Genomic DNA, 22,603 nt, shown 5'->3' on the forward strand with positions numbered 1-22,603 from the left:
GCTGCTTATTGGCAGCCTCGTATTCAGAAAGAGCCGGCGCACTGCATCTGGGGCAGTGTCTTAGCTCAGCCTTTGCAGGCGGGTTTCAGGGTGGGCGGCTGTAGGGGTAGGGAGTACTCCGGGGTGCGGGTGTGCCGTGGGCCGAAGGGGCCAACTCAGGGCCGCCGCGTTGCACAACTCCAGAGGGTACCATCCACATCGTAGTCTAGGAGCATCGTAGTCTCCTCCTAGACGCGGAACTCCCTCTGGACCGCAAACTCGGAGGAATGGCAAAGGCAGGTGAAGCCAAGGGAATTCTCTTCTCCGTGGGTCGTAAGGGCCAACCCTAGCCCCTGGGAATAAGGTGCTACCATCCCACTCTTTCCCTTAGACCCCAGAGCTCACCCACCTGCAACTGCCGGCTTCGAAGTCTCCACCCCAGTCTCCCTGCCTCCAGAGATCAGACTGCAATTGGTTTGCACCACTGTCCTTTAGCAATTTTCGACGTGTGAGTGGCGTAACTGTCTTGCGGTTAGTCTTGGTTCCTCCCTTCGTTCCCCTCTTAAGCCCCGTCCCCTCGTGACGTCACACGTTGCCGCAGAGCGCAAAGGCCTGTCTCTTGAAGCGCGCCACCAGCCGCTTTCTCCAAGAGGAAGCGACAGGCCTGAGGGCGGGGGAGTGAGGGTCCCTGGTGGATAGCGTGCGCGTGACGCAACGCGGCGCCCCGCCCCTCGCACAGACGTCGGGAAGAAGGGGCGGGGTCACGCTAGCGTCCGCGCCATCTCAGGCTCTAGGTGGCGGCGACGTTAGTTTTCAGTGCATGGTTTACCCCGCCAAGCGGTTCTGCTTGGTGCCAGCAATGGAGGGTGTGCGCTGGGCCTTTTCCTGCGGCACTTGGCTGCCGAGCCGAGCCGAATGGCTGCTGGCGGTGCGATCGATCCAGCCCGAGGAGAAGGAGCGCATTGGCCAGTTCGTCTTTGCCCGGGACGCTAAGGCAGCCATGGTATTTCAGGTTTTTGGTATTTAGAGCCGAGGAAGCAGGTGTTGGGGGAGGTAGGCCGGGCTGCGGAGACCCACCCTCCGGCCCTGGCGTCGACGCCCGCCATCAAGCCCACTTGTGGCTGGCCTGGGCGAGGGCTGGTGGGCGCTGGCATGTCTCCGGAGCGCGCACGGCCTGGTCTCGACAGTCTTTGTAACCGGCTGGGAGGCCTGGATCGCAGAATAGATGACCCCTCCCCCCTTGTAATTTGAAAACCGAGACCATACTAAACCATAAGATAAGTGTAGGGAAGACCTACGAAGTAATTTTTTTTTCTATAATGATGTTTTGATTACCTGTGAATGTTATCAAATTCTATTTTCTTTCTTTGCTTGGCCCCATAGCACATGCTTAGTCTGCCTGTTAAATGTCTCACCACTCCAAGGGCATCCTTCACATGGTAGGCCCTAAAAGACATTGACAGTCTGAATTGGTTTAGCTGTGTACCCCGTGGAACTGGAAGAGGCTGAGGCCAGCCTCCTTTTACCAGTGAAACTGAGGCCCAGGAAATATGCAATCCCAGGCCTACCTTCCTGACCAGATAACTTGGGATACGAATTTTAAATAGAATCATTTATTTAAATTGTGTATTTTAAAGCAATAAATGGAAAATTGGATTACAATTTAAATACTTGTAGTGCATAGTGCAGTTCAAAACAACCTGTAATTAGGATCACTACAAAATCTGTGATTTTTTGAAAATATGTCTATTTCAGAACATCTTTCAGTTTGAAATGTAAACTGATAATTTCTTGAAGGCATATGGGTGGATACTTTCTACGCTTAAAATAAAATTTTTGAAATTGTAAAATGAGGGAATTTCAAAGCGCTGCTGTGTTCAGCAATTATTGTTAGAATCGAAGAAAAAAAAAGGACTGGAAGATAATTTACAGAATTATACTTTGTCATTTTGTACCCATCGGATTTTAGGTGTTTTTAGTAATTTAGTTCTTAATAATTAATGGAGATGGAAGAGAGTAGCTGGAGTATAAATGAAACAAAAAAGGTCGTGACCTGCTAATTGTTGAAGCTGAGTGATGGGTATATAAGATCTAGAAATACTGGTACATTGCACAAAGATGAAGATACAAAAGGCTGCTCACTGCAGAATTTTTTATAGCAAAACTAGAGCCAGCTTAAATGTCCAATAATAGGGAAATAATCAAACAAATTATGGTTCCTTGATATCAAGAAATACGTTCCTGTTAATGCACAGGCCAGACTGTTTATGTACGGCCATTAAATAATCTAATGACAAAGCATATACATGACAGAATGCTATACATAGTATGATGTCATATACATGTATGTGTGTGTATATATATAGTAAAAGCATATGCAAATACATAATATTTAAAGACCTAAAAGACTGGAAGAATGTCTACTAACTTGTTAACATTGGTTACTTATTGAGGGGAGGGAATTGCTAAGGAGGGACTAACTTTTTCTTCACTGTTCTTAAGTATTGCTTAAATCTTAGCAACACAATGTATTCATTTAATACTGGTGTAATTTTAAAAAATGAATATTTTAGAAACCACAAAAATATGCATTTGTGTGATAGAGGAAGTATATCTCAATCTGTAGTAGGCATCACTATATACTAAATATTTCATATACTTAACAGGCTGGTCGTCTGATGATAAGGAAATTAGTTGCAGAGAAATTGAATATCCCTTGGAATAACATTCGTTTGCAAAGAACTGCAAAAGGAAAACCAGTTCTTGCAAAGGACTCATTGAATCCTTATCCCAATTTCAACTTTAACATCTCTCATCAAGGAGACTATGCTGTACTTGCTGCTGAACCTGAACTACAAGTTGGAATTGATATAATGAAGACTAGTTTTCCAGGTAATGTTGCATTGTTGTGGCAACAGAAGTTATTGTCTTGCCATCTTAACTCTTAATCTGTTGAGTAATCTCAGGCCAGAAGGTATAATATAGATTTTTAAGTTTAGGAAGAATTTGCTCAATGTCCAAAAGTAATATATATGAAAGAGCATTTATCTGAAAGGGGTTTATTTCCTTGAATATTATCAGACTTGTATGTAAAGAATGGATTCTCCATTACTGGGGATCCATACAATGCTTTGCCTAGAGGCAAAGTGAAAATATAAAAGATTTTGTTTTGGAATCATACTTCGGCTTGCTGAGTAAGACTTAATTTAAACCCATTTTTAAAGACACTTAAATTTTGTAAAATGCAGTTATTTTAATAGCTCAGTTTAAGTACTATATTTAAGTAATAGATGTTAACTTGAATTGAGCTCAACAAATAGTTTTGAATAGCATGCTATTCAAGAAATGTAATTATGCTGTAAGAATTTTGTTTCACTTGAGAATTTCAGTAAGTTGTTAGATTGTTAGATAAAACAATGCTCAAAAGGTAGAGTATATCATGGTCCTCAGTTGGAGATAACATGCATTTGTGCTGTATCTAAATACAGCCCTTTATAGCACATTTATGAAAGCAAAAATGAAGAGCAAGCAGTTATTAAAACATATAAGTTGCTCATAGCCTTAGAAATTTGTAATTGATGTTTTCAGGAGCTGCTGACATGGGAGGTTCAGTGTACACAGGCAATTTTACTGAAACATAGGCTTTCCTAATACTCTGTCGTCATCATTGCTATTACTTAATGAGCACTATCCGTGTGCCAGCATTTTACTAAGTGCTTTACTTCTCCCAACCACCCTATGATGAATATACTATTATTCTTATCAGAGGGTAAAATAACCGGCTAAGAAGAAAGAACTATTAAGAGAACCCACATAATCCTAATTTCGTAGTACAATTCCATAATCATCATGCTCCCTCCATGATAGGGCTTTTGCTTATGTAGTTCCCACAGTTTGGAAGGCCTGCATTAGCTTTGTCTCCCACTCCCATATCTACATAGAAACTCTTACTGGTTAGATTTCACCTCAGCCTTTAGAGAAGCCTTTTTTGATTCTCTAATCTAAGCTAGGTTCTTTTGCTATAGGCTATCTTCAAACATATTTCCTTTATTCCAATATCGTATCTCAGTTTATAATTATTCATTTATCAGGATGATTGATTGGCTTACTCATGGTGCTTATACACTACATGAGAGCAGGAACCATGTCAGCAACATCTGAGTTTGATCACTATCACATCTCTCAGCATCCTATTACATAATAATGCTCAATAAATATTCGTCAAATGAATGAGTAAATACTCTGAACTTCTAAAGTATAGGCTTCAAATTATTTCTGTTAATCTCGGCTCTTACTTTTGCTTTCAGTGTCTTTACCTTGCTTTTCCCCACCATACTTTTTCTCTGACCTGCTCATAAACCTTTCTGTTACAAGTCCGTTCTCAATTTGGCTCAGAAGGCAGTTCTAGAGGTGGTTTTGGAAACATTATAACAGGGGTTCTTCACCTGGAATCCATGGATGAGCTTCAAGACATTTTTTTTTTTCCTCCTCTTGAAATTGCTATGTTTTATGTGACTGTGTACATGTGCAGTTTTCTCAGGAGAGGATTTGGTTTTCAGCAGGGTCATAGAGGGGTTAATCTAAAAGAACTATTGTAGAACATTCAGAGTGAGCATAGGAATGTACCCATGTGCTTTTATATTTCTGCTCTCCTAATGAGGACTTTCTTCCCCTAAAAGCAGAAATGACTGGTGAAGTCATTGCTCCTTAGAATGCAGCCAGCATAATTACACAGTACTTGTTGACCCAGCATGATGATATTTGCCTGGGAATTAGGCCTGTGAGAAGCAGATTTTATTACCAGTTGGTATGATGAGCAAATATTGGCTTATGGTCATTACTGGATAAACAACTAATTACTAATTGAAACTTGTAAAAAATCATAAGAAGGTAGTTGAGCAAAAATTAAAGGTTCAAGTTGCCTGCTCATTATGTTTTTTTTTTTCCTCCCAGTGGTTAAATCTTTTTTTGAATGCAATTTTATTGAGATACACTCACATCATAAAATCCATACAAGTATACAATCACTGGCTCACAGTATCATCATATAGTTGTGCATTCATCGCCATGATCAATTTTAGAATATTTTCATTACTCCAAAATGAAGAAGAAAATAAAGAACATCCAAAACATCCCATACCCCTTATCTTCCCCTATTATTTATATATATATTTTTTTGTCTTTCTTTTATTACTCATCTGCCCATACACTGTATAAAGGGATTGTCAGTCACAAGGTTTTCACAATCACATGGTCGCACGATAAAAGCTATATAGTTTCACAGTCATTGTCAAGAATAAAGTCTACTGGATGACAGTTCAACAGATTCAGGTGTTTTCTTCTAGCTATTCTAATACACTAGAAACTAAAAAGGAATATCTATATAATGCATAATATTAACCTGCAGAATGACCTCTTGACTATTTGAAATCTCTTAGCAACTGAAACTTTGTTTCATTTCTTTTCCTCCTTTTGGTCAAGAAGGCATTCTCAATCCCATGATACCAGGGCTAGGTTTATCCCTGGGAGTCAAGTCCCACATTGCCAGGGAGACTTACAACCCTGGGAGTCATGTCCCATGTAGTGGGGAGTGGGGGAGTAGTGAGTTTATTTGCAGATTGGCTGAGAGAGGCCACATCTGAGCAACAAAAGAAGTTCTCTGAGGGTGCTTCATAACTATAAGTGGGCTTAGCTTCTCCTTTACAGGAATAAGTTTCATAATGGCAAGCCCCAAGATTGAGGGCTTGACTTATTAAATTAGGAGTCCCTAATGCTTGCGAGAATATCAGGAATTCCCCAGGTGGGGAAGTTTAATATTTCCACGTTTTTTCCCAGTCCCTCAAGGGAACTTTGCAAATACTTTATTTTCTGCCCATAATACTCTGGGATGTATCGGAGTATTACATTAACCCGTACAGAATAACAAGGTCTCATTCCTTATTCTAGGTTCCATGTAATTATGTTGTTTAAATAAATTGACCATACAGGTTAAATTAGATAATATGCTACAGAGAATATAAATTTTGTACCAAATAAACATCTCTTAAATAACAGTTAAAACTCAGGAATAGATTTGACTGCTGTTAGAGCTTACGGTCTAGGAACCTTTACAATAAGCCTTATTGAACATTCTGTACTCTTACATCAACTGCCCAATCACCTGATCTCTTCCCACGTTCTATCCCCTGATAACCTATGCTCTCAAATTCATTTCTCAGCATTTGCTCATTATACTTAGTTTATATTAGTGAGGCTTACAATATTCATCCTTTCATTCTGGCTTATTTCACTCAACTTAATGTCCTCAAGGTTCATTCACCTAATTGCATGCCTCATGACTTCCTTCCTTACTGTAGCTGCTCAATATGCTTAATATTCCATTGTTGTGTATATACCACAGTTCTCCCTTCCGTTCACCCACTGATGTACCCTTAGGCAATCTTGGTCCATTGCAAATCCTGAATACTGCCGCCATAAACACCAGTGTGCAAATGCCTATTCGTGTCCCTGCTTCCAGTTCTTCCAAGTATGTACCAAATCATATGCCACCCCTGTACTAGCCTCCTGTGGAACCACCACTCTGCCCTCCAGAGGGACTGCACCATTCTACTTCCCTACTAACAGTGAATAGGTATATCTCTTTTCCACATCTTCTCCAGCACTTGTATCTTTCTGTTTATTTTTGGACAGTTTTACTTATATACCATACAATCCATTCTAAGTGAATAATCAGTAGTTCCCAGTATAATCACATAGTTATGCATTCAGCACCACAATCTATATGAGAACATTTCCATTTCTTCTGCAAGGAATGAAGAGGAGGAAAAAAATAATAAATAATGAATAATGAATAAAAAAGGAGAAACAACAAGAATCCCATACCCCTTCCTTATATCCACCTCTGTTGACATTTAGCATTGTATATTGCCTTTGTTACAATTAATGGAAGAATATTGCAATGTTACTGTTAAGTATAGACCCTAGTTTGCATTGATTGTATTTTTTCTCATATACCATCCCATTTTCAACACCTTGCAGTGTTGACATTCAGTTGTTCTCCCTCATGTAAGAACTTTTTTATATTTCAGTATTTAATCACTATCGTTGTCCACTCTGTGTTTTGTTAAGTTACATATTCCCAGTTTTTATCCTCTGTCTTTTCTTCGGGTGTCATACATGTCCCTAGCCTTCCTCTTTCAACCAGACTCTCACTCAGCTTTGTTCATTATACTTACAGTTTTGTGCTACCATCACACAATATTCTGCTATCCGTTTCTGGATCTTTATAATCCAATCTTGTTGAACATTCTGTACTCCTTCAGCATCAAATGCCTAATCCCTGCCCTCTTTCTACTTCCTGATAATCTGTTCTTAACTTTAACTCTCAAGGGTTTGCTCATTATAGTTAGTTCATATTAGTGAGACCATACAGTATTTGTCCTTTGTTTCTGACTAATTTTGCTCAACATAATGTCCTCAAGGTTCATCCATGTTGTTGCATTCATCATGACTTTATTCTTACAGCTGCATAATATTCCATTGTTTTTATATACCACAGTTTGTTTATCCACTCATTCTTTGATGGACATTTGGGCTGTTTCCAACTCTTGGCAATCGTGAACAATGCCGCTGTAAACACTGGTGTACAAATGTGTCTGTTTGTGTCCTAGCCTTCAGTTCCTCCGAGTATATACCTAGTAATTTATTGCAGGATCATACAGCACTTCTATACTTAGCTTCCTGAGGAACCGCTGAACTGCCTTCCAGAGCACTTGCACCGTTCTACATTCCCATGAACAGTGAATAAGTTTACCTATTTCTCCTCATTGTCTCTAATACTGTAGTTTTCTGTTTCTTTGATAATGACCATTCCAAGGTGTGAGATGATATCTCATTGTGGTTTTGATTTATATTTCCCTAATAGCTTGTGAAGTGGAGCATCTTTTAATGTTTATTGAGCCATTTGTATTTCCTCTTTGGAAAAGTGTCTGTCCATGTCTTTTGCCCATTTTTTGGTTGGGTTGTTTGTCTTTTTGCTGTTGAGTTGTAGGATCTCTTTAAAAATTCTGGATTTTAAACCATTATCTGAAATGTGGTTTCCAATATTGTGTCCCATTGTGCAGGTTGCCTATTTACTTTCCTGGAAAAGTCTTTTGATGTGCAAAAGTTTTCAATTTTGAGGAGATCTCAGTTACCTATTTCTTCTCTCATTGCTTGTGCTTTGGGTGTAAGGCCTAGGAAACTACCTCCTACCACAAGATCTTTGAGATATTTCCCTACATTTTCTTCTAATAGTTTTATGATCTTAGCTCTAACTTCTAGGTCTTTGATCCATTTTGAGTTAATTTTTGTATATGATGTGAGATAGGGATCCTCTTTCATTCTTTTGGATATGGATATCCAGTTCTCTGAGCACCATTTGTTGAAGAGGCTGCTCTATCCCAGTTGAATTGACTACTGCCTTATCAAAGATCATTTGTCCTTAGATGAGGTGGTCTATTTCTGAACATTCAGTTCAATTCTATTAGTCAGTATACCTATCTTTATGCCAGTACCATGCTCTTTTGATCACTGTGGCTTTGTAATACGCTTTGAAATCAGGTAGTATGAGACCCGCCCCCCTTCATTTCCTTTCTCAAGATATTTTTAGCTTTCAGGGCACTTTGCCCTTTCAAATAAATTTGATTATTGGTTTTTCTATTTCTGCAAAGTAAGCTGTTGGGATTTTAATGGGTATTACATTGAGTCTGTAAATCAGTTTGGGTAGAATTGACATCTGAACTGTATTTAATCTTCTAATCCATGAACATGGTGTTTCCTTCTATTTACTTAGGTCTTCCTTGATTTCTTGTAGCAATTTTTTTGTAGTTTTCTGTATATAGGTCTTCTATGTCCTTGGTTAAATTTATTCCTAAATATTTGATTCTTTTGGTTGCTATTGTAAATGGAACTTTTTTATTGATTTCCTCCTCAGGTTGCTCCTTACTGGTATATAGAAACACTACTGATCTTTGTGTGTTGATCTTGTATCCTGCCACTTTGCTGTACTCATTTATTAGCTGTAGTAGCCTTACTGTAGACTTTTTAGGATTTTCTACATATAGGATTATGTCATCTGCAAACAGTGAGATTTTTACTTCTCCCTTTCCAGTTTGGATGCCTCTTATTTCTTTTTCTTACGTAATTACTCTGTCTGGAACTTTCAGCACAATGTTGAATAACAGTGGTGACAGTGAGCATCCTTATTTTGTTCCTGATATTAGAGGGAAAGTTTTCAGTCTTTCCCCATTGAATATGATGTTAGCTGTGTGTTTTTCATATAGTCCCTTTATCATGTTGAGAAAGTTTCCTTCTATTCCTAGACTTTGAAGTGTTTTCATCAAGAAGGAATGTTGAATTTTGTAAAATGCCTTTTCCGCATCAATTGAGATGATCATGTGGATTTTTCCCTTTGATTTATTGATGTGTGGTGTATTATATTTATTGATTTTCTTATGGTGAACCACCATTGCATACCTAGAATAAAACTCATTTGGTTGTGGTGTGTAAGTCTTTTAATGTGTGCTGGATTCAGTTTGCACGTATTTTCTTGAGGATTTTTGCATCTATATTTGTGAAAGAGATTGGTCTGTAATTTTTTTTCTTGTAGTATCTTTGTCTGGCTTTTGTATTAGGGTGATATTGGTTTCATAGAACCATTTAGGTGGCTTCCCTCCTCTTAGTGTTTTTTGAAGAGTTTGGGCAGGATTTGTATTAATTCTTTCTTGAATGCTTGGTAGAATTCACATGTGAAGCCATTTGGTCCTGGACTTGTCTTTTTTGGTAGTTTTTTGATGACTGATTCAATCTCTTTACCTGTGATTGATTTGTTGAGGTCTTCTATTTCTTCTCAAGTCAATGTTGGTTGTTCATGCTTTTCTAGGAAGTTGTCCCTTTCAAAGTTGTCTAGTTTTAAAGTTGTCTAGTTTGTTAGCATATAGTTGCTCACAGTATCCTCTCATTATCCTTTTATCTTCTCTGGGTCAGTAGTTATGTCCCCCCCTCCTATTTTTTAGTTTATTTAATTGCAGCCTCTGTTTTTCTTTGTAACTATAGCCAAGGGTCTATTGATTTCATTGATTTTCTCAAAGAATCAACTTTTGGTTTTGTTGATTCGATTGTTTTCATTATTTCTGCTCTAATCTTTGTTATTTCCTTCCTTCTGTTTGCTTTGGGGTTAGTTTGCTATTCTTTCTCAAGTTCCTCCAGGTGAGCAATTAAGTCTTCTATTTTTGCTCTTTCTTCTTTGTTAATATAGGTGTTTATGGCAATAAATTTCCCTCTCAGCACTGCCTTTGCTGCGTTTCATAATTGATATCTTGTGTTCTCATTCTTACTTGTCTCAGGATATTTACTGATTTCTCTTGTAATTTCTTCCTTAAAACCACTGGTTGTTTAAAAGTATGTTGTTTAGCCTCCATATATTTGTGACTACTGCAGCCTTCCACTTGTTAACTGATTTCCAACTTCTTTCTATTATGATCTGAGAAAGTGTTTTGTGTAATTTTGATCTCTTTAAAGTTATTGAGATCTGCTTGTTTTGTGATCCAATATGTGATCTATCCTTGAGAATGATCCATGAGCACTGAGAAAATGGGTATCCTGCTGTTGTGGGGTGCAGTGTTCTGTAAATGTTTGTTAAGTCTAGCTCATTTATCATACTGTTCAAAATCTCTTCTTTCCTTATTGATTCTCTGTCTAGATGTTCTATCTATTGATGCAAGTGGTATATTGAAGTCTCTACTATTGTACTTTTGTGTCTAGTATTTCAGATGGCATGTTCCTGAATTCAGTAATCCTTCTGCCTCTTCAAATCTGCTGTTGTATGTCTCCACTGTGTGTTTCATCCTTCTGTTGTTCCTTTCATTCTCATATGTTCTGCCATTTGTTTTTTCAAGTTTTCAAGTTCTTCTGTATGGTCTCTGAGTGTCTTCTTTATATCCTTCATCGGTTTTGCCACATTTTCCTTCAACTCCTTGATTTGATTTATTAGATTTGTTTGAGCATCTTTAATTAGTTGTTTCAACTCCTATATCTCATTTGGATTGTTAGTTTTTTTCCTTTGACTAATTCATATCTTTGTGTTGCCTGGAATGACTTGTGATTTTTGCTGGTGTCTAGGCATCTGATTTCCTTGATTTTTTAATCTGGAGGTCATTTTCTCTCTTTTACCTAGGGTTTTCTTCTTGGATTGCTTTATTCTCTGTCTGTTCTTTGACATTCAATTCAACTTATTCTAGACCTCTAGCATTGCTTCTGTTTGATCAGAATTTTTCAACTCTTGTTTTTCTGATTCTTGCCCTGCCTAAATGGAAGTTCTTTATTTGAGGAGGGTCTCCTCGGATAGGATCAACCCCAGTCAGAATCTCCCGGACAAGGCAGGCCCAGGACTCAGGAAAAGGGTGTATTCAGTATCATGGGTTCCCTGGGGACAAGACCCAGCAAGGTGCCAGTCTTTCTTTGAAGCCTCTTGATTCTGTGCTTTTTCTATCTTGTCCAGCAAGTGGTGCTTGTCAGCTTGCTGCTCCCCACCTGTGTAAAGTGGTAGGTTGCCTTTAATTCTCAGCAGACCCTGCCGTTGCCAGGGCTATGGTTGAAACAGAGGCTGAGGCAGAGGGCAGGCTTAAACTGTTTCTGTTTTCCAGCTCCTAGGGGCTGAGTTCTCTGAATGAGAGCAGCCTCTTGTGCTGGGCCCTGCCTCCCCAACCCCTTTCTTGAGAAAGAAATGCCCTTCAGGGAATTATCTCCTTCACCTGACTAGTTACTTTGCCTCTCACAGATTCCTTAACTCTGCCCTTGCCTGGGGTAGTGCTGACAACTGAAAAGGCCCGCTGCTTTCCTTATGCTAAAAAAAAAAGAAAGAAAGAAAGAAAAATTCATGTCAGAGCTGATCCCCGGCTCCCCCCACCGCGACCCTCTGGTTTGCCAATCAAGAGCCAGAGGTGGTACCCGGCTCTTTGTGCTCTTTTCTTGGGGCACAGCCCTTTTCTAGTATTCTGCACACAACCCTGCCTCCTCTGTGCCAGCCAGGAGAGACCTGCGTGTTCCTTTCCTGCTATTTCTGGGTTTATCTGTGCTTGGAGCTTGTATTCAGTAGTCTGAATTTGTTAAATAAATCTGCAATTAGAGCTTGGTTGAGCTACCTTCCTTTGCTTCTGGTAGATACTGTTGCTTTTTCCCATGGGGAAGTGACTCCAAAACAGCGTACTGTGCTGGTGGGGGAGGGGTTCCAGCCCCCACAGATTGGGAGACTTACAGTTCTGTACTGTGATCTCAGCCCTTCCACCCATTCCAGACTGGTGTACGATGTTTATCTGGTCACAGAAGTCCTCCAAACAGTTGTTCCAGATAGTTCTGGCTATTTACTAGCTGCCCTAGAGGACGAAGGAAATAGTACATCTTTTTACCCTGCTGTCTTTCAGTTTCATTATGTTTTATTAGACTTTTTTCCCCCCAGCTTTTTTGAATGATTTTGTTTGGGTTATTTTAATATTTAGGTCATTTGCTTTCATTTGGCTGTTTCTCAGCTTAATGGAGAAAGGAACCTTATGTCAGTAACTGGTATGTATATCAAACACTCAGTAAATATGTTCAATGCAATGTTCACCATAGAGGGATTATAAAATTATCTGACCCTAGCATAGCTGTGCTTCCAGTGCAGTACATTCCTAACCCAGAGAGAATGCTCTTTTTTAGGTCATTATAATTTGCTACCCTCAATTGGGAAATTCGGATGTTTTCCCCTCATTTTTAAATTTTTAATCTACCAATAGAACTTTTATGGTTATAAGTATAAAGGAAAGATAGTTGTATGAATTGTTCAGTTGTCATATTTACAAAATAAGGCAAGATAAGATAGACAAGATACAGTACAAAATTTTGATTTAAATTTGGGAAAAAATCATAGTTTTTCCTCCCATGATTTTTCATTTTCAAGTTTAAATTTTTATCATAAACTTTGCTGGATACTAATTAACAGGACAAAATGACCTATAGAAATATTTTGAGATACACTGTAATATGAATTTATTAACTTGGAAATGATTATATCACAAAATTACTCTCTTGAACAGCCCTTAGATGGTAAGCTAAATTACATTAAGTATAAATTAGGTGGTGGTATTATATGATAGCTTGGAAGGTGGTGGACCTATTCCTTATCTCCTTCCATCATACTACCTCTCTTGACTCCTAATTGGTTTCCCCTTTTCACTTTTGCCCTTACCCCGTCAGTGTATTTTCCATACAGAGTGGTCTTTAAAATACCTACATCAGTTTACTTAAAACTTTTAAGTTGATTTCCATTGTACATACAATAAAATTAAGTCCCCTTAACATGACCCTCTGTCACGTTTGCATCTACTTCTCCATTGTCATCTCTAGCTGTTCTTTGTACTGGTACGCAAAAGATGTTTTTGTAGGCCTCCAGTACCTGATTAGGATGTTGGCTCTAAATTATTTTGTTATAGATTACTACAGTGTATTCAGTAAACTTTTTAGTTGCTGTGCAGTCTTTGTTAATCATTACTGAATACTTAATATCTAACACTATTTTTCCTTTAGATAAAGGTATAAGACAGGGAATCTGGTTTTCTTAAACTTGCCTGGTTGTTTTGTGTAAGTTTTTCACTCACTTTATCTTTCTAATGTATATGATTCTTACTCAGTTGGTATATGTGCTATAAATAGAAGGGTGTAATTTACTTGAATATGTAATGGAATTATTAGGCAGATTTGCCAATTTTTGTAGTCTCATAATTCTGCTGTCTTCAGATAGTTCGAGGGACATATTTACTGTTCTGATATTTCCTGCTGATTTTTTTAATTCCAATTACCTAGGTAAACTATTTGACAGAATATTCATCCTACCCGTGTATTTGCATCTAGATGCCACTCTGTGGCGCTGTTGTGCTTTGGCCGAATACTTAAAAAATCATTTTTTCCTGTTGGCTGTCATATCTCTTTCTTTGTGGAGCAGACAGGATGCTCCCCAAGGTATATGAAAATGCACGCTATTGGATATGTTTTTAGCTGTATATAATCAATTATGTGATTGTTTTCCAGTGGTTGTGCTATATTGCTTATAATGTTAATCAGTCAGTTTTTTATTAGCTTGCATATTTAAAGTTTTTCACTTGATTGCTCCATCATATTTAGTTAAAAATCAGAGGGCTTCTTTGAAGGTTATGAAATTATAACGTGAAGAAACCAACAAACAAAATGATACTGTAGATGGCAACAGGCATATCTTTTTAAATTTTAGTTTTTGGGGATATTATTCTGTTTAAACTATGGTTTTACTCAAAATACGTAATGCTGTCTTTCAAATCCAAGGCAGATATTTCTCCCATTGTTATTATTTACACGTTTGTACCAGAATCCACTCAAAAGGAAATAATTTATGATTCACATAGATATAGTACTCCTAATATTTAAAATTTCCAGTTTTATTTTCATAACTTTTAGAAGTTTTCTTTCTTTACTTTCTTTAGGTGTTCTTTGGGGTGTTATTTGCCAAGCAAATATGAACTAGTCATGCATTTTAACAAAACAGTTTTTATTAAGGGCCTTCCAATTAGTCTTAATAAGATGTTGGAGAATAAGCACCAGACTACCAGAAGGGTCCATGGTCCCAAAAGGCTGTGAGTCCCCTGCTTTAGGGCTCTTAGAATCACAGTTTAATATTTCAGTGCTATTATATGAAATGACTTTGTAGCTTTGCTGGGATACTTGTAAGAAAGACTAGTTTGTTTTTTTTCTACATTAATATGGACACATAACAAACAGTAGACATCATTTCATATTGTGGATTGAAATTAAATATTCTTAAGAATAATAGAAGGCTAAGGAGTAGGTGAGTTAAATGAGTCTGATGAACTTGAAAATGAATGAGGATCTTGTCTTGATCTGAAGGACCACATATCATTGTAAGGTTACCAGAAATATTTCTTGGCTAAACAAGAAGAAACCATTTTGACTGTTTTGAAATAGGGGAATCATAAACCCGTTTTGTGGGAGAACTGACATTTTCAGCCCTTGAGATAACTGTGTTATAAGTGCTTGGTTTACTGTAGGAGAAATGAAGATAAGGACTGTGTATGTTTTGCTTCTCGTGATACTGCCATATTTTTAAAGGGAATGATCATAATAAGAGTTTAGTTTGTTGAATGGAGTAAATTAGTGATTAAATGCTAGTAAAGAATTAAATAGGGGGATTTGACATCTGCTTTTTTCCAGGCATATTTCTCCCCATAAGAAATGTCTACAGAGTGTGGTAGCTATCACTTTAAGAGTTGTTATCACATAGTTGGAAATTTCAGATTTTGGAGTTGAGTGCTCTAAAAATGGTAGCTGGAATTAGAGTAGACAAGCTAAGTTAATAGAATCTGTAGAGAACCTCCAAGGATTTCTCTAAAAATAATGTAACCGTGAACTAAGAATATAGGGCAATAGAGCATTAAGGAAGTATCTTAACAAATAATAAGTTAACATTTGTTTATTCATTCAATAAATATGTGGTTCACCTATTTTACTACCTTGAGCCAGGCTCTCTGATAGTCCTGTTATACTCTGTGTGAAGGAAAGAACCATGATCAATATGTTTTAACCATTGGTTCAGTACATATTAGTGTAATATTTGTACATATTCTATACGCAAATGAATGATGATAGAAAATCCATGCTTAGTAAAGATAGACAAACACATAAGTTTAGTATTCTGGAGAAATATGATAAGAGAGCCATACCATGTATTTTACCATATCTTTTCCTGTAGTTCTGGGAATCACATCCCTTAGGGTTCTATTTTCAGCTTTTTTGTTGTTGTTGGAGCTGTTTTGGCTTTTATAAATAAGGGAATTCAATTACAGCCTCAAAGGAAAATTCTAAAATTATGACTCTAAATCCCTGAAGAGAGAAGGGTGCTGCTAACTCAACTTTGTGTCTTCTAGAACGGCATAGTCCAATATGGTAGCCACTAGCATGTGTGGATATGTAAATGTAAATTAAAACTAATTAAAAAAAAAATTCAGTTCCTCGGTTACACTAACCACATTTCAAGTGTGATCTAGCCATATATGGCTAATGCCTGCCACATTGGACAGCACAGGTGTAGACTATTGTTATAATCATAAAAAGTGTTACTTGGACAGCACTGCTCTAGAAAATCTAAAATTGTCACTCCTTGTAGCATGCCCTTAAAAAATATTGATGAATTTAATTTGTTTATACCGTTAGAATAATTATTTATTCTGATAATTGGTTTATGATCCATTCTTCAAATTGCAAAAAAAAATGCAAATTCATTTTGTACTTCATGATAGAAATAAAGATGTTTGGTGAATTGCATGAAATGTTTCTGACAGTATAGGTAGGAATGATTTGGTTCTTTGTTTTTGGAGGTGTGACAGGGAAAAGATAGAGGGAGTATAGTAGGAAGGCAACATAGTTCTCTTCTATTGAGTATGGGAGAGGCCCTTTCTCCATTCATTGTAATGAAGTTAGCAAAATGATTAGATTTAGTTAAAAGAGTTCCTAGGGAAAAAAATTGAAACTGTCAGGCACATCAAACACTTACATTTAAAGAATTCTGATTAAGAAGAAACCAATTTCTTAAATGAAAAATAACCTCTTATGCTACTTACCTTTTCTAGTAGACAGTTACCTCACTGTGTCTTAAATTTGATAAGTTTAAAAGTAAAACATTGACTTTATTTTATGGTTAAAGTTTCTTTCTAATGTTATATCTTTAAATAGTATAATTGAGAATTCTGATCCATTAGTTTCTCAGCAAAGAGAGACGTAGAGTTTTTTTTTTTTTTTTTTTTTTTTTATTTTATAACTGGAAGTTGACATTTTAAACTGTAAGCCAGTGATAGTATTTGCTCTGTGTAGAATATTTTTTAAAGGGGTTCAAAAAAATGCTTTATCCCTTCTGAGTAGTTATTACCACAAAAATGCTACAGAAAAATGGTGCTACAAATAAAACATTGTTTACATGCTTTAATCTGTGCCTTGCATTTTGATGTAGCACTTATTCATAATGTTTATTTCTACCAAAGAGAAGAGTTCTGTAGTTTTGACCTCTGGCCCATTGAAAACTATGACATACTTTAAAAAAAACTTTGAAATACTAGAAAAAGGTATGTATTCTACTGTTACAAATATTTAGTTTTTCTAGGGAAGAAGGTTATTGAAAGGTCTTAAATTTTTTTCGCGTGTCTTATTAGTCTAATAAGTTCGTTATTTTAGTCTAGTCTCACAAATGCAGTGAATGTTTTCATTTGAGTGGGGAAAAAATCTCTTTACTAACAAAATTTCTGATTTTCTTCCATTCTTGCCTCTGTTGTTTCTTAAAATTAACTAACTCCTAGGAGTGTAATCATGAGAGCACTTGCAAAGTTACTGTCCAGGATGGTGGTTCTTGTCACAGTGAAGGGATCTTCTAGTCTGTACCACATGGTTCCCAGTACATGGTATTGTAAATGGCTTGGTGAGTTCCCTAAGCCTAAAAACAATGTCAGCACCTAGCACCATGCCTTTGTTAGACACCCAGTAAATATGTGTTGAATTGAAGAATGAATACTGGGATAATTTCCATATTTTTCAAAATAAGCATACTTCACATTGTCATCTCAGAAAACGATGGAAATTAAAATCTGTTGTTTTTATTTGGAGAAGTCATATTGCAAAACATGTTGATAAATAATTACTTTGAAGGAAATAAGTGTATATTTTCCAAACACAGCGATAACGTAGAATAAAAGAATGATCTTTGCTTTCTAATAATTCCCAAAAATTACAATAAAGAAATTGCTCCCTTTTATCCCTATTACATAATGAAGTAAAATTTTAAACCCCATGATATGTGGGTTCTTCATAAACATTTGATCACATTCAGGAAATTTTCTTCTGATTACTTAGAATTTAAAACAGGTGTGGCTGCTGAATTTTATTAAGTATTTTTGGGAACATTTTTTGATATAACCATATGGATTTTCTCCTATATTAAATTTAATTTAATAATTGACAGAATTTAACTGGTTAATTCTAAACCATTTTCCTGTCTCTGGGCTAAACTGTGCTTCTCATTGTATATTTTTTCTTTAGGATTATTATAACTATTCATTAGTAAGGTTGGCCTATAGTTGTCTTTTTTGTGTTGTCTTTAACAGTTTTGGTTATAGAACAGCTATTTTTAATTCTATATTTTCTTGTCGACAGGTCGTGGTTCAATTCCAGAGTTCTTTCATATTATGAAAAGAAAGTTTACCAACAAAGAATGGGAAACAATCAGAAGCTTTAAGGACGAATGGACTCAGCTGGATATGTTTTATAGGAATTGGGTATAATTTCTTTCCAATTTTGAAAATAAAAATCCATAATGATTCCATTATCCTTGTTAAATATTTAGGAGCAAAAGTGCTTGTTACCCAGCAGTTCATACAGTAATTGAAAAAATAGGTCATTACTTGGGAATGCCATGATTTTTGTGTATACAGTATTACAATATAATGGCTTTTATTTGAAGAAAATTTAACCTATATACAATGCTCAATTAGAAGGCACTTATTCTTAAAACTAAAGCAAGACAGTTTGTCACCATTTATAAATATTTTCTGTTTTGAAGGAACTCGTACACATGAGGCGTTATCTAATGGACACTTCATTTACTAAATGCCATGCATTTACTAACTTCTTAAGTTAGTTAATTTAATTTTCATAACACCTCTATGAGGTGGCTGTGCTTATTATCCCATTTTACAGATGAGGGAATGGAGGCACAGACAGTTTAAATGACTTTTCTTAATATTACACAAGTAGTTTATCTCCATTCTATTATAAGGGAAAAAATAAATGTATTGTAGCCATAATGTAGAGTTGAAAATCCAGATGTATTGGGCCTGTAGATCTTAGGAAAGTGTCCACTAAATAACACTATGAGAAAATGTAAGTCTCTCTGTATCTTAGGCACTGAAAGAAAGCTTCATAAAAGCCATTGGCGTTGGACTAGGATTTGAATTACAGCGGCTTGAATTTGATATATCACCATTAAACCTGGATATAGGCCAAGTTTATAAAGAAACACGCTTGTTCCTGGATGGGGAGGAAGAAAAAGAATGGGCATTTGAGGTAAGAAATTTTATCAGAATCGTTATAACTGTTAGAATTTCCATATTTTAATTTTTTTTATTTATTTTTTTGTTGTGTCATTTTCTCAATTGCTTTTTTTTTCTTAAGTTGTATTTTGAAATAAATTCAAAGTTATAGGAACAGTTGCAAAAACAATAGAAACCCCATACACAGAACTCCAGCATTCCCTGAACCCCCTCCCCCGATACCCCGATCCACTAACTTTAACATGTTGTTACACTGCTATTTCTTTCCCTCCCTCCCTCCTTCCCTCCCTCTCTCTCTTCCTATCTATCATCCATCATCTGTTGCTCTTGTCTTCTGAACATACGAGAGCTAGCTGCACACATCCTTGAACAAACACTATAATTTGCATGTATAATTCCCATGAACAAGAATATTCTTTTATGCAATCCCATTAAGCGCAGCTAAGAAGTACAAGAGATTTGACAATGATACAAAGCTTACATTCTGTATTTCCTTTTCCTTATTTCTCAACTGTGTCCCTTTGAGCCTCCTGTCCTCCATCCTCAGATCCCATCCAGGGTCATCCTTGGCATTCAATTGTCATCTGTTTAGACTTTTTTTTTTTTTCCTCTCAATTGTGGAAACATATATACAGCCTAAATCTTCCCATTCCACCCCCTCCCTAGCCTTCCATTACTGGGATTAATCACATTTAGAATATTGTAATGCTATCACCTTCCCACCATCCATTACTAGAACTTTCCCTTCACCTCAAACAGCAACCCTACACTCATTTCTTAACTCCCCATTGCCCCTTCCCCCATTTCTCTTAACCAATACTCTACTTTTCATCTTTATGGTCATATTCTCTGATAATTTCTTTGTGTTTACTGTGGGGCTTAAAATTAAACTTTTAAATCCATAACAATCTTGTTTTTCTTTGATACCAACTTGATTTCAATAGGACACATAAACTGTGTACCTATACTCCTCCATTCCCCCACCTTTATATAATTCTTGTCAAAAGTTACATATTTTACATTGAGTTCAAAACCATTGATTTGTCATTAGAGTTTGTGTATTTTGTATCATTTAGGAAGTAAATAGTGGAGTTACAATTCAAAAATTATTGGCTTCTATTTGTATTCCATTGTGGTCAGAGATTGTACTTTGAAAATGTTCAATTGTTTTTTTGTTTTTTGTTTTTTGTTTTTTAATTTATTGAGGTTTGTTTTATGTCCCAGCATATGGTCCATTCTGGAGAAAGATCCGTAATCACTAGAGAAAAATGAGTGTCCTGGTGATTTGGGATGTAAGGTTCTATATATGTCTGTTAAAATTCTCTATATCTCTTTCTCCTTTCTTTGTTTCTCTGTCGGTAGGGCTTCCTTTAGTATCTGAAGTAGGACAGGTCTTTTATTGGCAAACTCTCTCAGCATTTGTTTGTGAAAAATTTAAGCTCTCCCTCAAATTTGAAGGAGAGTTTTGCTGGATAAAGTATTCTTGATTGGAAATTTTTCTCTCTCAGAGTTTTAAATATGTCATGCCACTGCCTTCTCGCCTCCATGGTGGCCGCTGAGTAGTCACAACTTAGTCTTATGTTGTTTCCTTTGTATGTGGTAAATTGCTTTTCTGTTGCTGCTTTCAGAACTTGCTGCTTCTCTTCAGTATTTGAGAGTCTGATCAGACTATGTCTCGGAGTGGGTTTATTTGGATTTATTCTATTTGGAGTTTGCTGGGCATTTATGCTTTGTGTATTTATATTGTGTAGAAGGTTTGGGAAGTTTTCCCCAACAATTTCTTTGAATACTCTTTCTAGACCTTTACCCTTCTCTTCCCCTTCTGGGACACCAATGAGTCTTACATTTGGACGTTTTATTTTATCTGTCGTATCCCTGAGAGCCATTTCAATTTTTTCTATTTTTTTCTCCATTCTTTCTTTTGTTCTTTCATTTTCTGTTCTCTGGACCTCTAGGACACTGAGTCATTGTTCAACTTCCTCTAATCTTGTGTTATGAGTATCCAGAGTCTTTTTAATTTGGCTAACAATTTCTTTTATTTCCATAAGATCTTCTGTTTTTTTATTTAATGTTGCAATTTCTTCTTTATGCTCTTCTAGGGTCTTCTTTATGTCCCTTTTATCCTGTTCCATGGTCTTCTTCATGTCTTTGATATCCTGTGCCATGTTTTTATTCCTCGATTGTGATTGTTTGGTTAATTGTGCCAAGTATTGTGTCTCTTCTGATATTTTGATTTCGGTGTTTGGGGATCGAGTTCTCCATATCATCTGGTTTTATCATATGCATTAAGATTTTCTGTTGTTTTTGTCCTCTTGGCATTTGCTTTGCTTGATAGGGTTCTTTCAAGTTGTAAAAAAAAAAAAAAAAAATACCAATCTAATTTTTTCAGAAATACAAGTTGGTGGTGTACACTTTCTCTAACCAGCAGATGGTGTCTGCGAGTCACCTATACCCCTCAAGTCAGTTCTCCCTAACTCTGTCTCTGTGATGTGTGGGGAAATGATTTTTGTGGGGTTCAGTTGGTGAACTCAATTTGGGTTTATTGTTGGAGCTGTCCGCCCTGAACGTGGTGCGTGTGTCTGGGTGGTCAGGGAGGCAGGGCCACTTTAATATTCAAACCTCCCAGGTGTTCGCGGAGATTCAAGGCTATTGCAAGAGTCGAAGCCTTCATTTCAGTTTTGCCCCAGATTTTCTCTGTCGCTGACCCACAAACCACCGGCATTGATGTAGCGTCCCTGGGTTTTCCGAGCGGGCCCCCCTTCTCAGCTGTGATCTTCCAGGACCTCTGCTAAGGGAAGGCTGTGCTACATCACTAGTGTGCATCATCCCTCAAGGGAAGCCCCGGGCCGCCTGGCCATGCAGGGGTGCTCTCTGCCTGATGCAAAGATTAGCCTGTAATTCTTGACTGGTGTAAGTTCTGAATGAAAGGCAGGTTGCAGAGCTTGGCCCCACCCCTTTCCTCTTAGAGAAGATAGACGCCTTAGGGGGAGGTCATTAGCATTTCAGTGGTCTCTCTCTGCCTGTGCCACACCCTTGTCTGGGTCACAGAACTGAGAACTGAAAATGGCGGAGGCTTTCTCCACTGAGTTGAAAAAGGAACAGAGCTAGTCCGAGGTGACCCTCTGGCTTTCCAAGGTTAGTTGTCACCCAAAGCCTCTGCCTACTTGTTGGGGATTCGTACCTCGTAGTGAGCAGTTCACACTCACTAATTAAAACCTCAGTTGGAGCTCAGCTGATCTGTATTTGCTTGCTGGGAGAAAGTTTCTCTCTGGCACCATGAGGCTTTGTAACTCGGGCTGTGGGGGAGGGGTCTCCCAATTTGGATCTGCAGTTCTTACTTACAGATTTTATGCTGTGATCTTGGGCACTCCTCCCAATTCAGGTTGGTGTATGAGTGGCCGGTCACATCTGTTCCCTGCAGTTATTCCAGATTATCTACTAGTTGTTTCTGTTTTTTTTTTAATTGT

The 22,603-nt window shown here is 37.2% G+C and overlaps 2 protein-coding genes across 2 annotated transcripts in view; one reads left to right on the forward strand and one right to left on the reverse strand.

Moving 5' to 3' along the window:
- KBTBD3 (kelch repeat and BTB domain containing 3) overlaps positions 1 to 652 on the reverse strand; it is a 30,660-nt gene extending 30,008 nt beyond the window's left edge. The window contains exon 1 of the mRNA XM_037841271.1: positions 389 to 652. The gene's annotated coding sequence lies outside the window, so the exon portion shown is untranslated. The remainder of the gene's footprint in view (positions 1 to 388) is intronic.
- A 67-nt stretch (positions 653 to 719) lies between these two features.
- AASDHPPT (aminoadipate-semialdehyde dehydrogenase-phosphopantetheinyl transferase) overlaps positions 720 to 22,603 on the forward strand; it is a 41,716-nt gene continuing 19,832 nt past the window's right edge. Inside the window, exons 1-4 of the mRNA XM_037841275.1 lie at positions 720 to 982; positions 2,646 to 2,871; positions 18,241 to 18,362; positions 18,988 to 19,149. Coding sequence (XP_037697203.1) covers positions 800 to 982; positions 2,646 to 2,871; positions 18,241 to 18,362; positions 18,988 to 19,149 — 693 coding nt within the window. The 5' untranslated portion in view covers positions 720 to 799. The remainder of the gene's footprint in view (positions 983 to 2,645; positions 2,872 to 18,240; positions 18,363 to 18,987; positions 19,150 to 22,603) is intronic.

This window comes from Choloepus didactylus, chromosome 6 (assembly GCF_015220235.1).
Source record: "Choloepus didactylus isolate mChoDid1 chromosome 6, mChoDid1.pri, whole genome shotgun sequence".
NCBI classification, from domain to species: Eukaryota; Metazoa; Chordata; class Mammalia; order Pilosa; family Megalonychidae; genus Choloepus; species Choloepus didactylus.